Below are 17,556 nucleotides of genomic sequence, written 5' to 3'. Positions count from 1 at the left end.
TTTTTTAATTGTTAATTTAAATAAATATATGTAATAATAATACTAATTTCTTACCTAAAATTTACAATTTCAATGTAAATACTAAATTTAGTTAATTTTAAATAATAAAATAATAAATTGGGTTTTTTCTCTACGGGGATCCGAATCTCCAAATGGGGATTTCCTAATGGGGTCGGGGACGGAGATTAAAAGCCCCCACAAGGACGAGAATGGGAATGCATCCCCAACCCCGTTGCCATCCTTAGGAGTTAGGGTTTGATCTCCTATTTATAAGATTGGTCAAATTCTAATGGATCTAGGTTTAATGAAATCTCTTCAAATTAGGAAATTCAATATCTAAATTCCATTATCTTATCTTTTTAATTAAACTTTTTGAAAAGATTTGATAATGTGCATGGATCAAGCTTGAAATTAAATGATAAAGCTATCCAAATTTATCTTTTATTTCATTCAAATTTGAATACATACCTCAAGTTTTATTCCAAATCAAATTATTCAAATTATTCAATTTTGACATTTTGACTCTTTAGTTTCAAGTCAAAATAAATTATGAGTAGAACCTTTAAATTCATCCTAAATTAAAAATTTGGCCATATTCCAAATTTCATACCAAATTCAAATTATTAAACTTTTATATCCAAATCAAATTAAATTGGAGATAAAATTTGAAATTTCTCTTAAATTAAAAATTTTGGCCATGTTCCAAACTTTATCCCAAATTTTAATTAAACTTATGAACCAAATTCATAGTTGGATTACTTTGACATATTAAATAGAGTCAAAATCAAGAGCAAATAATATGTGTTTTTATTCTAACTTTATCTTTTTCGAGATTCACCTACCCATATATGCATAAATCTCGAAAATGGACATTTGTTGAATGGAAAATTTTAGATCGCAATCACAAATTTCTATGTCATTTCTCAAATTAATGGCGAATTTATAAATAATTGAATTTGGGACTAATTAAAAGTTGATATGTGTCCCAAATCGAAATTGAAGACATAAATTGACAAATTCCGATGATACCATGTGTTTTTATCATGACCATTGGATTAAATTAAATTAATTTAGTCCAATTTGATATTATAATTGGGTTAAAGTCAATTTGAGCCCAAAAATAAGCTTAACTTGGCCTAAATGCCAAATTAAGCCAAAATTCAATTAGTTGCGCCCAAAGATCAAGTCCATGGACCAACTAAGTCCAAGCCCACGAAACCCATCTGATAACTCTATAAATAGAGGAGTTCTCTTCATTTATGGAGATCAGCAATTTTACAATCAGAGAGCCTAAAGGAATTTTCTACAATCAGAAGACCAAAGAAGATCAACAAGCCCAAAAACCGATCATCGAAGAAGATCAACAACAAACCCAAAGGTCGATCGATCAACAAGGTCGATCATCCAAGAAGATCAACTAGATTAAAGATTAAAGCTTATTTTGAAAGCATAAAAGGATTATGTATTAGAGATTGTACTTGCTATACTGAAATTAATACAAATACAAAATTCAAATTCACGAAGCAAGTTTCTCCGGAAACCTCATGCAATATATATATATATATATCTTCTGATATTGGAGTAGAAGATTGTTTGAATATTAGATGAAAAATTGACGTGTCTTCATGGTGTCATTCTTTCAAAATAATTAATTCAAGAAAGCATATAGTCACCATCACGTTGAATTTTCATTCTACATTCTAAAGATCTTCTACTTTAAGATAGTTTTGAAATGTTTGTGAAAGATCAATAGTATTGTTGCAACTTTAGAAATAGTATGAATATTTTGAACTAAGGGGTAAAGTTTATCGTATTTTTTAGATTAAAATATCATTTTCGTCATTATACTTTGAGACTTGCTTAATTTGGTTAAGGGTAATTGTTTTAAATGGCAAAATTATTAGAAATAATTTTAAATATAGCAAAATGTCACTATTCATCAGTAATAGACATCTATCGTTGTCTATCAACATTTTGCTATATTTGTAAATAAGTCAACTCATTTTCTTATATTTGAAAACAACCCTTTGTTAATGTATTTTCCATAAATCCTAATCTTTTTTAGCAATAATAATCTTATACTTAGATCTCTAAAGTTAATTTTTATCGAATTTAGTTAAAAGTTAATAATAATGATAATTTTCATTTGTGCTCTGAGTTTTCAAACTCAACCATTTTTACCTTAAAGTTGTTTATTTTACAAGTTTTGCCAAGAGATTTTACAAGTTTGGTAGAGAATTTGAAAATAGAAATTTAAGGTAAGAGATTCAATGAAAAATAAAATTATATTTCATGTTTTCAAATATGTGTTTGGTGGCAGATTTATAAATTGGATTTTAATAGGCAATTGTTTAAAATGTGTTTGTACTATGCATTTATAAATCATAAAACTAGTTGTAGTTACCTACTAATATTTAGTTGACAATAAATTATAGTTAATTTATTTATGAATATGATTGATGTTAAACAAAATTTTATAATTATTAGTTTGTAATTTTATATAATTTATAATACATTACATAATACATATTATTTTTTTTTTTTAACAAATGAATTAAGTTTATAACATGATATATTTTATTTATAAATGTTTTTATATTTATTTAATATAATTCTGCATTTTGAAATTTAAAATTCAAAATCTGGAAACAATGAAAACATAAAAATGTTATTTTCAGAATTGTCGCTGTTTGGATCACAGAATCCGAAAACAGTTTTCAAAAATAGGATCCGAGTGTTTGGATGTATGCTTTAAAGCCTTGTAGTTATATGTTAGTTGAATCAATGGTCAATTAGTTTTTATGAAAATTATGAAATAATCCATTAAACTAAAATCTAAAGTTATCTTTTGTAACTTAAATGTGTATGTATAGACATATGGTTAGATTATGTTTAAGTGATAACCTAAACGATCTGTAGTAGATAGATAAGGCTGAGTACCTTATCCTAGTGACACTATGAATACGACCAACTTTGTAGTTGTTACAATTGTTGTAAAGTGCTCCAAATGATTTGATCCTAATCATTCATGTGGAGACATGTAAGCAGGGTATTCTATACAAAGAGTTTGTATAAGACCAGACCACGAAATGAATAACCTCTCTATATAACACTATTGATATATGAGACTTTACATTTCACTAGGATGACCATTGGTGTCTTGACCTGAATCTTGAGTGAGTCGTGAACTTCTACCTATGAAGGCAATCCTTTGATTTGTATAGATGAGAGTAGCCAGTTTCGGCAACTCAATATGCCTACCATTTTGGGGATTTGTCTGATTGGGGAGCTGAGAACACAACTAAACAAGAAGGAATTCACTTATTCTCTATTGTTAGAGTAAGTAGAAAAATTGCTCCTTTAAGGGCTGATTTCAGAAGTTGAGCAATGTGGCACCACATTCTCTCCTGGCCTGAGAGGGGTTTGGTTATAATTAGACTATAACTTATTGTTTATTAGAGGGATCAGTGGTACTCAAGAAGAGTTGGATGTAACTATAGGAGTAAAACGGTAATTTTAGCCTATCTGTACTTACGAGCAATTTGTAAATGATCGATGTATTATTGATTGGTTAAATTCAATGGACATAGAAATATATCTGTAATGTGAAGAGTACAGCTGTCGGTCTTTAGTGGAATGACTAACAGTTAATGGAAGTTCATTAATTTAATCAACGAATTTGATTAATTAATTGAGTATTATTGGAGCTTCAAACTAGATGTCCATAAGGTCCACACGTTGGTTCATTTAGGATAAGTGAGAATCGAATTAATTTATATTACTTTGAATTGTTCAAATCAATAAAGAGAATTGATTATATAAGATATAATTATGAGATATAATATAATGTATATGATACATTATAATATAAAGTTTTATTTGAAAGAAAAATAATTATTTGAATATGATTCAAATATTAATATGAATTTGATTCATATTAAATATTGTTGACTAAATGAGAGAATGTGTTTTGTTCTTTTATAGATATAATATTAAATCAATTAATTTATGTATATATATTAATTAAAAAAATAGTTTTCTTTTGTTTAATTAAATTATTTTTAAATTAAAGAATTGGTTTTAAATAACTTTTTCTCTTCATATTCTTTCATTAATTGGCATATGGAAGATGAATGAATTTGTTAATTTATCTATATTTATTAATTAAAGAAAAATTAGTTTTTTGTTTAATTAAATATTTTCTAATTAGAGAATTGGTTTTGAATAAACATTTTCTTTTCATATTCTCTCATTAATTAGCATATGGAGGATGAATAAATTTGTTCTTTCGTCTTCCTCTTGCCAGCTTATAAATACACCTAAAATGTGTAGATTTTTTTATGGGTGTGATATTATCTTATTCTCTCAAATTATTTTCTTCAAATCCCTTATCTAAATTAATCTTGAAGCCCACAACTCTCATCGATTCTCTACCTCGAGAATAATAAGGTTTCTGCATGGTGGTGTTCGATTGACTGTTGCGTTTTTATGATCAAAGTGTTAGTTGTATTCGAGTTCCGAAGATGAATTGAGAAGAGATTAGTCTTCAAGGATATGTGAGTTTTGAATTTTTTTTCTATTTAGTTTCTACAAAAATATATTATTAATAGATCTTGTGTACCTTTGTTTCCGTCTTTTATATTTTCTGTATGTTATATAAAATTAGAATTAGGATGTGATCACTTTCGCAATGGGTGCACTCATATTCTTTCATCGAGTTGTCTGCCAAACACATATTTGCTGAACTCTATGAATCTGAAAACATACAACATAATCCAAATTCTCTATCAAACAGTAAGGGTGTTTGTGGGTTGGGTTGAGTTGAATGACGTTTTAAACCCAACCTAATTATTCGAGTTGTAAGTTTCTTCAACCAAAATAACTCTTATTAGAAAATGAACTCAACCCAACCCAACCCAACCCAACCATGAAACATTTGGGTTGGGTTGGGTTGAATTACTTGAGTCATTTATTTAATTTTTTTTTATCTAAAAGGAAGTAAAGTATTAATACATAAAATTTTGATTTAATTATTCTCAAATTAAGATTAACAACTTAATTTTAATTTATATAATAGATTTTTTCTTTCTAAAATGCTAAAAAAAACTATTTTTAAGAGCTTCTGGAGAATAAATTACCAAAAAGAAAATGAAATTAAATAAATAAAGTAAATATATGTTTATATAATTGTATCATGAGTAAAAAAATGCATTTCAAAGTTAATAATAAGTTCGAGTTGGTTTGGGTTACTTTAGATGAACTCATGAACTAACCCAACTTATATATTTTCATTTATTTGAATCCTACCCAACTTAAATGAGTTGGTAATCCAACCTAAACTACACGGTTGGGTTGGGTTGATCAGTTTGTTTAGGTCATTGGATTTTTTGTTTTTCAAGATTTCACTTTTTAAAACCCAGTATTTATCTATAGAATTTTAAAATCAATCTGACATGAGTTTTCTAATATCTTCCTTACTAGTTAGATTTTTATGCCTAGGGGATGAACAAAATATATATATATATATATATATATATATAGCCTAATTAGTTAATAAATTAATGTCAATTAATAATTATATTAATTTTAATTAATTATTGAATATAAATATATTTTTTAGATTTAATAAATTTCAACTAATACATTTATAATTGATGTTTTATGTTATCTTAACTATTTAAAATGCAATTTTATTATTAGTTATTTATATTATAATTGATTTATACTTATTTAATTACTATTATTAATTAAATAAAATAATTTAATTATGTGAATTTGAGGAGCACAACGGGAAGAAGGATAAAATATAATATTAAAATAAATATAATATAATAATAAAATAAACAAATATTTAAATAAATAAAACATAATATATAAATAAATAAAATAAAATAAAATAACAAAATGAGAAATGAGAAAATTCTCAAATTTCTCTACTTTCTTTAATTTGTATGAAATTTGCCTAATGTATCTGTAATTTTAAGATCCACCAAATGCCACATTTATAGACAATGTGGCAAGTAGGATGTGAACTTACATGGACACCAAACATGAATAATTACAAGATATATGGACAACATGAAGCGTGACATATGGCTTTTGGGCATTAAGTAATAGACATCTATTTATTATTATAATATTCATAATAAATTAAAGTTTAATTAAAAATATATTCACTTATTGATATTTCAAGTGATAAAATACTTAATTAATATAACAATATATTAAATAATGCTAAATTTAATTTATAACTACATTTTTTCTCTTATCTTTAATTAAATAATTATTCGGTTTTAGGTTTTGTATACATAATTGGTAAATCAAACACATATATTTAACTTCGAAGCATTAATTATACTACATATCTAGAGATGTCCCTTTCCTCTGTGGCCTCTATTAGGATGGGGAACAAATTCCCTATAGGCTAAACAGAGACGAGAACAGAGAATGCATTTTCCAGCCCCACCTCCTGTCTCTTATACACATCTAGATGTTCCTCTGTGGCCTCTATTAGGATGGGGAACAAATTCCCTATAGGCTAAACAGAGACGAGAACAGAGAATGCATTTTCCAGCCCCACCTCCGCTCCCGCTCTTTTCCCTTTCCTCACATTGTTAGCCTTTATTTATTTATTTATTTATTATAATAATTTCATGTTATGCTATTATTAATATTATATTTAAATATTTAAATTTTATTATTTAATGGTTAAGATAATAAATATGTTTGATTGAACATTTAAAATTAGATTATATATATTCGATTGGTAATTATTTCCGTTTACTGGAAAATTAGAATATTTTCTCTTTGAATTTAAATTGATCATATGGAATTAATGATATAGAAAGATTTAGTGAAAAAAAATTAAACTATTTAATTGAAAGTTTTCAAAAGTAGTGATTTATGTTAAAGATTATTTTTAAGTATAAAAAAATAGTCTAATTTATTTATAAATATAAAAAAATGCTACTAACTATCACTGATAAACAGTGACATTTTGTTATATTTGTAAATATTTCCAATAATTTTATCATTTAAAATAATTAACCTTAAGTTAATTGAATATTTTTTTTAAAAAATCAAACGAAAAAAAAATTCTTTACGGAAATTCAATAGCTATAAAATTTACGTGAGGATCCCCACTTCGATCAACATGAGAAATTTCGTGAGGTTGGAGAATAAAATGGGGAACGAAGACTAGGATGAAGAAGTCATCTCTGCCCTCCTCTATGCTACATTTTTATTCAAATCCAAATATAGATATTAATTATCACAAATATTTAGATATCAAAATTAAATACGATGTAAATGGATCGACCAACTTTGAACCTTCGGTCTTTTGAACCGTATGTTAATGAAAAAAGATGACGTGAAAACATTGGAATCGAAGAATACCGTCTGGTACTTTAACCGTTTTTTAAATAAATAATTTAGCCAATGTGGAAGGATGTGAACGATGCTCACCTAGTTGCGTACCGCGTAGTGAAAACCGCAAATTCTGATGCTGTTCTCTTTTTCCTTATATACCTTAGTTGTATTTGGTCTGTCCTAACGCACTTCCATCGTCAACCCTTTGCACTAGAATTGTTCAGATTCTTGAAGATGATAAAGTAGGAGTTCTCGGAGCCTTCTGAATGGTTCGATTTCATATGCACCGTTAATGGGACTTTCCAATTCCTCGTTCATTTCCTTGTCTTCTTCTACTACTCCTACTATAAATGGAGCCGTTCGGGTTTGTATTACTTCAATTCAATTTCTTCGTTTGACGACGATCTTACAGGAGAACCAATTCCAACTTACAACTCTCTTTGCTTTTGAAATTAAGATTGAAAATGATGCAAAAGAGCGAAGTGATTACGTGCCATACCGTTGGATCATGGAAGCAGCAGCTACTCAAAGGAAAACAATCTGATAAACTGGTACCGCTTCATCCGAAATCTATTGGTTTCTTCATGTGTTCTTCCTCTTCCTTATAAGTGTATATTTTCCTCCTTTTAAACAATTTTAATTTCTACAGATTGTCGTGGACTTCACTGCCGCATGGTGCGGTCCATGCCGTGCTATCGCTCCAGTTTTTGCAGAGTTGGCTGAGAAGATGAGTAATGTCATATTCTTGAAGGTCGACGTTGATAAATTGACTGTAAGTTGATTCAATTCAAGCTCTTAGATTTTTTTAGGGATGACCCAATCCAGCAGCATTAATGTGGAATGCACTCCACCGCCTGTAACTCATTATTGTGTGAGAGTTATGTCTCACCTATCGTTAAATGTGAAATGGTCAGAGCCCCAACGCTATGTTCATTTCACTTTGGATTTTGATTTTAAATCACCCGTTGGCCAATCGGGGTTGCAAGTGCCTTCCCACTGCCATTTTATAATGGAGCCCTATCGTGATTTCTTATCCTATCGTAATATTTAAAATAAATCTATTCATTGATTTGTTAGTATTGGGTTGTCCATACAAAAATCTCTGAGCTCTCTGTCCTACAAAAATTTTGTATTGTTAATTTAGTGATATGGTCAAGACTTCAAACAAATCGAATTCATTTCTGCAGACTGTTGCTGCGGAATGGGGAGTGAGTGCACTCCCTTGTTTCATGTTCTTGAAGAACGGGAAGGTGGTGGAGAGGTTTGTAGGTGCAAGAAAAGATGCGTTGCGGAAGCTTGTATTACAGCATGCCTAATGAGAAGTCTATGTTGAGGAGATACCATCATCTGTTTCTTCTTTTTTGGATTTCTATGAGAACCAGAAAAGAGTTTATGCAACTTTTGTGAGTTGCTATAAATTGTTGGCTTTATTTAGCACAAATTTTATTTTTCTTGTTTTGGATTGTTTTTCAATCATCTTTTCTATTTCGAGGCTACCAGACTTGTTTTGTAATGAATGAGCATCTATTCTTTTGTGGAATAAAAATGAGGCACCTATTTAAAGTTTCCCAAGGTTTCTTCTATCTGCTTGTTTCATTAAATCTTATCATATTTACACATTTCAAAATTTTAGCTTGGAGACAGGTCGAAGTTTCATCTTATCAATTTGCAGCCAAGATGATGCTAAAATACTAGTCCAAAAGAGAACGAATCTGAACAATGAATACATGCTCATTTATAACTTAGAGCTCATCCCATTTGATTAATACAAGGCTTAGGGAATAGGGAATATGGGGCAAATGGCTACCATGATCTTTCAAGAAAACAATTGAATGAGCTCAAACGTTCCCATTTACAGGGCTTATGAGTTCGACTAATGATAACTTACACATATATATCATATATAATGCTCAATGCAACATATGATGAATGAAATTTATCTTCAATCTGTAAGTTAATATCTCCTTGTCTTCACAACATGAAATAGCATGCTGATAAGGAGCAAGGATGCTGGCTGTTAAAATTTTATTATGAACCGTGTCCATTGCTATCTGCCATGCCACAATCGACTTCAACTAATAATTGTTTTAATTCATTAGGACATGGGTCTACTCCAAAGTTTCCTTTGGTTGTTGATACCAAGCAGCTCTCCAGCCCAATGCATTTCTGTAGAAATATTTCAAATTATGAACTGTTAGTTTTAAAACGGCCTTCCAAACTTTATGTAAATATTAGTCTTAGGATCATATTTGATAGGAGATAAGAAAGGACCTTCTCTAATATGGCATGAGAATCTGGTGCATGGCAAGTTCCTTTTTGGTAACTTCCACAAGTTCCAGAAGGAGTTCCAAAACTTGCAAATTTTATGGCTGATATGACCTGCCCGGGATTACATTGCAGGTGAAGCGAATCGGGTTCCTCATTGCTTTCAATGATGTAACTTTCATTCTTAACATGGTGTCCAACTGCCTCACCACAAACACCAGTCACAGACCTCCTCAAAAGTGATATTTTGGATGCATCGCCACCAAGTTCTTCAAACAACACCAATACGTTGTTAGTTGGCTTTAACCAGGATCGAGGAACATGATACCTGGAAGAACATTAAAAGAAATTAGGGAAATCAGCTTGTGAAAATCAATGAATCATATATACTCGTACAAAAATAGAACTTGATTCTGGTATATAGAGTTACAATCGTTGGGTAGGCTGCCCACAACCATCTTCACATTTGGAAGGTCTATATGTCCCCGCATAACTACACCTACTGCAACCACCTTTCGCATAAGCCATCCAATATCTTCCAATACTCTGTCCATTAATCCATGCTTGACCCTTGCCCATGCTTCTCAAGTCCAAGGCTAATGGCTCATTCCCTCCTGGCGCATTGAAACTAGCCTGCAAGTTCCAACTAAGTTATAAAACTTCCTCATTTTAGTCGCTAATTCAATTTGTACCCGTTTCCACTTTTCTGAGAGATTTTACCTTGTACCAAGTCAATGGTCTCTGACCTTGTGAAAGAGATCCTTTTATCCAATCTACAGAGCCAGCTTCGGTTGGAGAGACCAAATTCATTGCCTCTCCTTTTAAGCCTACCTGTAGCCAGTGAAGGGTGTTAGACTAAATCAATCCAATGGGAGACCCTGCCTATCCAATTGATACATGTTTGAGTCTGTGTACCTGGTAGTTCCATTTCTGCCAAGTCAAATCTTTCTTTCCCTCATTAAGCCCACTTATCGAAATCGGACCGAGAATACCCGTTTGCCATGTCTCAAAATGCAACCCAACATTCTAACAACAAAATGAAAATCAGCAATCAGTTAACCTGATTAAATTAGTCCACCATGGTTAAAATTGTAATCACCTATGTACACCTAAAACTATAATTATGGCAAAGTCACGTTGTCTGCTTCAAAAATTAAAGGTGGATTTATGGGGAAGGAATTAACGGGTAAGCCGACAGCAACGCTGAGTAGAGCAATTTTGTTCATTCCAGCTCGTAAGTTGATGGGGCCTGTAAATGTAAAATCTCGATGTTCCCTACTTCCATAGGCAGACCCTGTATGTGTTACAATACAAGATTTAGTTGGAATTTGCAAGTGAAGGTGCGCTACTTCTAAAATTCAAGACATTAAACAACTAATGACATAAATTCAATCATCAAATTAAAGATGAAATTTGAGGGATTGAAGGCAGACCTGAGAACTGTCCATTGATAAAAACATGGACAGCATGGCCAGCTGATCGCACAGTTAAAGTAGGTTTTTGTCCTCCTCTTAGAAATGCCTCTGATGAACTGATGCCAACACTAGATATAATGCAAATTCATTGTCAATGCAAATGGACGTCATACAATACTAAATAGGTCTCTCTATTATATCTCACGTCCCACTTCCAAATCTATGATCATAATCTAAATGAATAAGTATTCTATATCCGTTTCCTGCAAAGGACTATCACAAGTACTTCATTCTTATTCAATTCATTTTGAAGTAAGTTGCATTCCTTATGCTTATGCAATATGGTATAGATGTGTAGTAGTCCAGTTAACATGGACAGATGTTATTCAATCTATATTGATAAGAAAGCTTTCATATAATACTATAAACTAGGTAGCTGAAGATACCATATAATTCCAGGCTCACCTTGTCATGTACCAGAGATAGTCACTGGCATCTCTAGTGACATTTATCTGCTCCAAGAGTCCAGCAACGGTAATTTTTGAACTGCCTCCTAGGGAAGACGTATCTTCATTATAAGTTTCCCATGACAACTCGGAAATGGTTGGCAACATTTGGGTTCGTGCAATATGAACTCCAACCTTGATGAACACAGAATAATTTGAATTCTTAAAACATAGAAGAAGAAAATCTACCAGAAAAAATGTCCTAAATTTGAAGAGTAAGACTTCATACAATGACCCATATAATCTATACCTTTGCGGTGTTGAACACAACACCCTTACAGTCGGGAAGGATGCTTATTGACCATGGAGGCAAAATGTAACGCATATTGTTGAACACCACTGTAGCTGCAGAATTTGTATGGTAATTTGCAAGAAAAGCCGCACAGCTTCCAGGTCCCGAAGAGAAGACATGAGCCTGGGGAATTGCCACAGTTAAGCTCAGAAACATAATCACAATTTGGGAAGAAAATCATCGAATAAACAAAAAGGCCAACCTGCTCATAGGCTCCTAGTGAGGTAACTGTAGGATCTGAAGTAACTAAAGCATGCTCACATAACTTAATGGCCCTATGGAGATTCTTCAGATGGCCATATTTTGGTTGCCTGATCATACCTAGATATAATTAAGTAATTAACTTTGCTTGCCAATAACAGAAATAGAACTGCAGTTCATTTTCTTTCGGGAATAATGTCGAGAAATATATTTGACGGGTTTGCGAAGGAATGATAATTTGAAGATGGGAGTGTCAAATGTTCAGGGAATAAGCATTTCTTAGAACAAAAAAAAAAACAAATCCTCGTCTTTAAAATTAACTACTTTTTTTATTTTTTATTTTTTATTTTTATGTTAAGCCCTTCTCACCATATTCATCGAGCGGAGCATCGTAGTCATAACTAGTTGTAATGAATGGTCCTCCAGCAGTGCGTCCAAAGTTGGTTCCTCCATGATACTTTCATTAGTCACAAACAAGCAAAGTTGATTCAGTTTTATGTCAGGCATATCAAGTCCATAAAAGCAGCGAAGTTAGTTAAGCAAGCTAACCAACCATGTAATAGTTAAAAAATGAACCACCCTTTTGTATGAAGCGTGCAACTGCAAATGCCAAATCTTGGACAGGTCTACCATAAACAGGACCACCAAACTCTGTAAACCTTGAATTACAGGGTAAGTTGTTCAGATAGAAGGCTTTTAATAGTAATTCCATTGGTAGATTGGATATTTCAGAGGATTCATAAATAAGATATGTACCAGCCACTCCAAGCCTCTGTCCATAATGTAGGCTTGTAAGGTTTATTAGGCGAGAAGTAATCACAATAAAAACCATTGCACGAATTTATCTGTCACCAAAAAATGGAGAATATATACTCAGAATTTTCGAGTGAGGTTTAAAGATACATTTACCCGCCATTAAACAAGAAAAAGATGGCTTACCACAGGATCAGGAGCATCATCTTCCTTGCACATCACCCAAGGCACTCCTGTATTCAGTCCAATAGCCATTTTTGCCGCCCAATTCATGTATGCATGACCAGCAGCTCCAAGGGCTCTACTTTGTGGCCCATACTCGTTTTCAATCTAAGAAAACAAAATTGAAATGAAAATATTAGATCTGATTTTATTTTTAAAAATAGGTTGGGTTTCTTTTCAATTTCTTTAAATAGTTTTCATATTTCTTAAAAAATATTTGAATTATTAACCAAATTTCTAAAACAAAAATATTTTTTTTAGTTTTCAAAACTTGGTTTGAATTTTGAAAACATTGATAAAAAATAGATAACAACACATAAAAACTCATAGATAAATAGAAGTAGTATTTATATGCTTAATTTTTAAAAAAAATCAAATGGTTATTCAACTAAGCTAGTTCATTTCTTAAATAAATTCAATTCAAACTGCCATCGCAGCAGAGTTGCTCTTTATTCTGAGACCTTTTCTTAGCAAAATTAACAGTATCGTGTCTCACTTATAAACGATATCCATAGCATTGATTATAACCTCCCCATATGGACGTATCACTAAAGCTTCTCAACCTTACCTGGGAAAGGATAATAGGGCCACCTTGCGAGGCAAATAGCTTTTCGTTCTTCATCATTTGTACAATTTTCTGGGTGAACCCTTGCATTGCCATCTGGAGAGCAAGAAACCAAAAGAAATACCGACTGTAAACTTCATCAGCTGCTAGTGAACGTCCCAAGTAATTTCCATGAACAGAATTTTAAGAATCAGGAAATAATAAATGGAGAAAAATTAACCTTGAAAGGCCCATTATCAGTTCTAAAGCTGATTCCAGGTACATACTTTAACCAAACGGGAAATCCACTGTACAATAAAATATAAACGAAAAATAGTTAAGTGTAATCAAATAATAAACGCTATGTCAGAGCCATTTACCACAAAGTGAAATAACAGAGAGAAGAAAAGAATACAGCATCTGATTTTCAAGCATTTACTTCATAAACTGACAATCGAAACTAGGGGGGGGGGGGAATTTTTTGTACCCAAAATTCCACTCTGCACAAACATAAGGTCCTATGCGGAGATGAACATAAAGACCCACTTTCTGCGCCGTCTTTATGAAACGTACGAGATCGTACCTCCCCTCGAAATCATACTAAGACAAGTGAAAGCAAACAAATTAAGCTCAAATTTACCAAAGTTTGGATCCATAAATGAGTTATGAGATAGTACATTGCCAGGAGAAGGTTCGTGAACATTCCAGAAGACATAGGTATCAATTACATCCAATCCCCCATCCTTCGCCTTCTGCATAAGATCCTCCCACATCTACCAGTTCCAAATCGAAGAAACAGAGAAGCAAATGTGAGTGAAAAGCTTAAATGATTGCAGAATGAATTCAAGAATACAAGAGATACTCACTTCAGGTGTGCTTCTAGGGTAGTGAATGGAGCCAGAAATGAGAATTCGTCTTTGGCCATTGATGAGAATGGCCTTCTTATCATAAGTCACAGTGCAATATGTGGATCGAAAACCAACCAATGCAGCGATGAAAACAAAGAGCAGCAAGGTGGAAACCGAGAAAGTTTCCATGGATTTGATTTACTCTTCAACTTCAACGCTCTGAAGAAACTGAGTCGGAATGTTGATCTACTCCACTGGTTTATTATTGTAGCTACTAATTGAAATTCGCAAAAGGAGAAGAACTAATCATTGAGCTGTGGAGCGTAAGCCTGAAGTGAACGTTTCACCAAAATGGTCAGACTCACAAATCCCAACCTATAAACTACAAAAGCTACGGCTATGGTGGGAATTATGATCAGTAGCATTATCAGTTTGCTTATAAATGTGCCTTTTTTCAGTTCAGCTACAGCATATTACCTTTTTCCGGATGAAATAAAATTAGTTTAAAAAATGGATTACATAAATTAATTTTGGTTAAATTGTAAATTACTCCTATGTTGGAACTATTTACGACGGATCTATCAGAACTATTTAAGAAATTTTATCAAACTATAAATCCTAAAGTCTAAAAACTAAATTTTAATTTTTCTAAAATCAATTTTCGTTAATAACAACTGTCAAATTAAAGCAGATGCAGCCAAACAGAGCTGGAAAAGACGGTTTTTTTTTTTTTTTTTTAATGTAAGATCACTGACAAATCTTACCGAATTGATTATTTGATTTTAAAAGGTAAAAAGTATTATTATTTAACTCTACGCTTCATTAATAACTCAATGCAGAGAAGATTAATATATGCTATGATGATTTAATATTAGTTTACTGTATGGAGATCATACTACTACTCAATAGGACTCTGAAATTGATAATAATACAACTATTGGTGGTGTAATTAATTTTTCGAAGAATATATTTTAATCTTTATACTATATTTTAAATTTATACATCTTTAATGCAAAATTATTTTATTAGTTTTCCATTCATTTTCAATTCATAATCCAACAAAAACTTTGAATTCATTTCGAATATGACATCTTACCTACTATATATTGATACTTGTTCATCTAAGCATGTGCCCATCAAAATAATAAATTACCTAATATATGCCACATTATCGTATTTTTTTAGATCATCAATTGACCTAAAATTTTGGGAGAAAATAAGGATCTGTTTAGTAGAACATCTGAAAAATATAAACGATTAAATAAAAAAAAAAAGTTGTATTTTATGTTCTTAGATATATATTTAGTAGCAGAATATAAATAATTATAAACTAGTTGTAGTTACCTACTAAATTTTTGTTGACAATAAATTATTGTTAATTTATTTATCAACATGTTTTATGTTAAAAAATTATATAATTATTGCTTTGTAATATTATATAATTTATATAAAAAAAATAAAATTTTAGTCCATGGGCTTTTGACTAAGTTAAAATTTAAGTCTTATGGTTTATAATTAGAATTTACTTATAAAAATTTCATAATAAGTAGTTCCTACTTAGGTCGTAGGGGCTATTTAAGAGAATTTAGTAAACCATATGAACTAAATTCTAAATTTTAAAATCATATGAACTAACTTTTTAACTTTATCCAAACCATAGGAACCAAACTTAAAATGTAACCTAATTTAATATAAAGCACATATTTTAATTAAAAAAATGAATTGAGTTTATAACATGACTACTACATTTCTAAATGTAATATCTTCATTTCATATAATTCTGCATTTTAAATTTAAAAATTCAAATTCTAAATACAAAGAAAACTTAAACATGTTGCTTTTTATAATTTTCACTATTTAGATCACAGAATTTGAAAACAATTTTCAGAAACAAAATTTAGGTTGTCCGTCAAACATACATTATTGAATTCAGTGAATCTGAAAACATAAAATAACATTGAATTGCGAACCAAACAAACTCTAACATTTTAGGAGTTTGAACGCGTGATCGTCTTAAATCATCGATTAACTAAAAAATTTAAGAAGGTAAATTTAATATTATATTTTTAAAAGTTTCTATTAGATAATTGATAATAAATAAAAATAAAAAATTAAATTAATATTATATCCAACGTTTAGAATTATAATAAAAAATTTCAATCCACCGTCAAGTTATATTATTTGAAGGGGAAAAAATTGTGCGAAGAATGAAGAGAGCAACAAAAAAAGTGTTCACACAATCATTTTAAATTTTATAAGCATATTAATTCGGTAGGGTCACGTGAATTGGAATATGTTTTTTGGTTGCATGTGCCCAATGTCCCTACCTTTTCGCCTTGTCATCCTCCGATTGTCCAGCTTGTTGGATAGGACTCATAGGCCACCACCAAGTTCTCATCCAAATACATTCAACAAATAAAAGGTTAAAGATTACAATTATATTTTGATCGCTCTATTTAATTTTAGTCAAATGTAATTTTAATCAATTTTAAATTTAATCCCTCACTATTAATTTTTATCGAGATGGATTAAATAATAATAATAGTAATTTATATATAATAAAATATAATATGTAAATATATTTTCAAAATTTATCGTGAAAATATTAATAGATAATAAAAGTATTTGAAAATCCCAACATTAAACTATTGGTAGGGATTGAATTTAGAATTTATTGGAACTTGAAATTACATAGACTAAAGTTGGACATTTAAAGCACAATGACAAAAATATAACAACTTCCAAAGTACACGGACCAAATTGAGATTTTAACGAGATTAAATTATAGACTGATAAAACATACATTTATGTCAACCTTTCTATTGATATTTTCATATGTCCATCAGTCCAATATTGACATCCAAAGTGAATTAACACTTTCTTTATATTATTTAAAAAAATTTCAAAACTTAAAAGAGTAACAAAGACTCTATGTTCTTGTTCCCTCAATATTTCCATGAGGTTGAGATCAACCAAACAGACCAAATGATCCTTAGAGGCTCTAAGGAAAGTCATTGCACAACCTCTGATATGACATTCTTAGTTCTGGGATTGACTCGAATGTGTCAAGACTATTGTTAACCACATATGGAGAATGTTATTAGAAAAACTACGAAAAAAATAAATCTATCTTGCTCTAATA

At 30.7% G+C, this 17,556-nt stretch overlaps 2 protein-coding genes across 3 annotated transcripts; one reads left to right on the top strand and one right to left on the bottom strand.

The window, feature by feature from the left end:
- Nucleotides 1–7,470: 7,470 nt before the first annotated feature.
- On the top strand, nt 7,471–8,935 carry LOC120086107 (thioredoxin H1-like). Its single transcript, XM_039042552.1, has 4 exons — nt 7,471–7,732; nt 7,826–7,919; nt 8,018–8,140; nt 8,556–8,935. Exons 1-4 carry the CDS (start codon nt 7,719–7,721, stop codon nt 8,682–8,684), a joined length of 360 nt encoding a protein of 119 aa, XP_038898480.1. The 5' UTR covers nt 7,471–7,718; the 3' UTR covers nt 8,685–8,935.
- Nucleotides 8,936–9,081: 146 nt separating this feature from the next.
- On the bottom strand, nt 9,082–14,837 carry LOC120086106 (beta-galactosidase 5-like). 2 transcript variants are annotated; one of them, XM_039042549.1, is made up of 19 exons: nt 14,433–14,834; nt 14,244–14,339; nt 14,054–14,166; nt 13,808–13,874; nt 13,591–13,683; nt 12,987–13,130; nt 12,804–12,892; nt 12,601–12,706; nt 12,417–12,504; nt 12,049–12,167; nt 11,805–11,969; nt 11,514–11,689; nt 11,067–11,176; nt 10,818–10,927; nt 10,549–10,659; nt 10,354–10,464; nt 10,064–10,266; nt 9,640–9,961; nt 9,082–9,534 (listed from the first exon to the last, which is right to left on the bottom strand). In XM_039042549.1, exons 1-19 carry the CDS (start codon nt 14,601–14,603, stop codon nt 9,397–9,399), a joined length of 2,532 nt encoding a protein of 843 aa, XP_038898477.1. In that variant the 5' UTR covers nt 14,604–14,834; the 3' UTR covers nt 9,082–9,396. The 2 variants fall into 2 exon arrangements, with proteins under 2 accessions (XP_038898477.1, XP_038898478.1); XM_039042550.1 differs by lacking the exons at nt 9,082–9,534; nt 9,640–9,961; nt 10,064–10,266; nt 10,354–10,464 and having other exon boundaries at nt 10,733–10,927; nt 14,433–14,837.
- Nucleotides 14,838–17,556: the final 2,719 nt, after the last annotated feature.

This window comes from Benincasa hispida, chromosome 9 (assembly GCF_009727055.1).
Source record: "Benincasa hispida cultivar B227 chromosome 9, ASM972705v1, whole genome shotgun sequence".
Lineage (NCBI taxonomy): Eukaryota > Viridiplantae > Streptophyta > Magnoliopsida > Cucurbitales > Cucurbitaceae > Benincasa > Benincasa hispida.
This window is presented reverse-complemented; position numbering and strand designations above follow the sequence as displayed.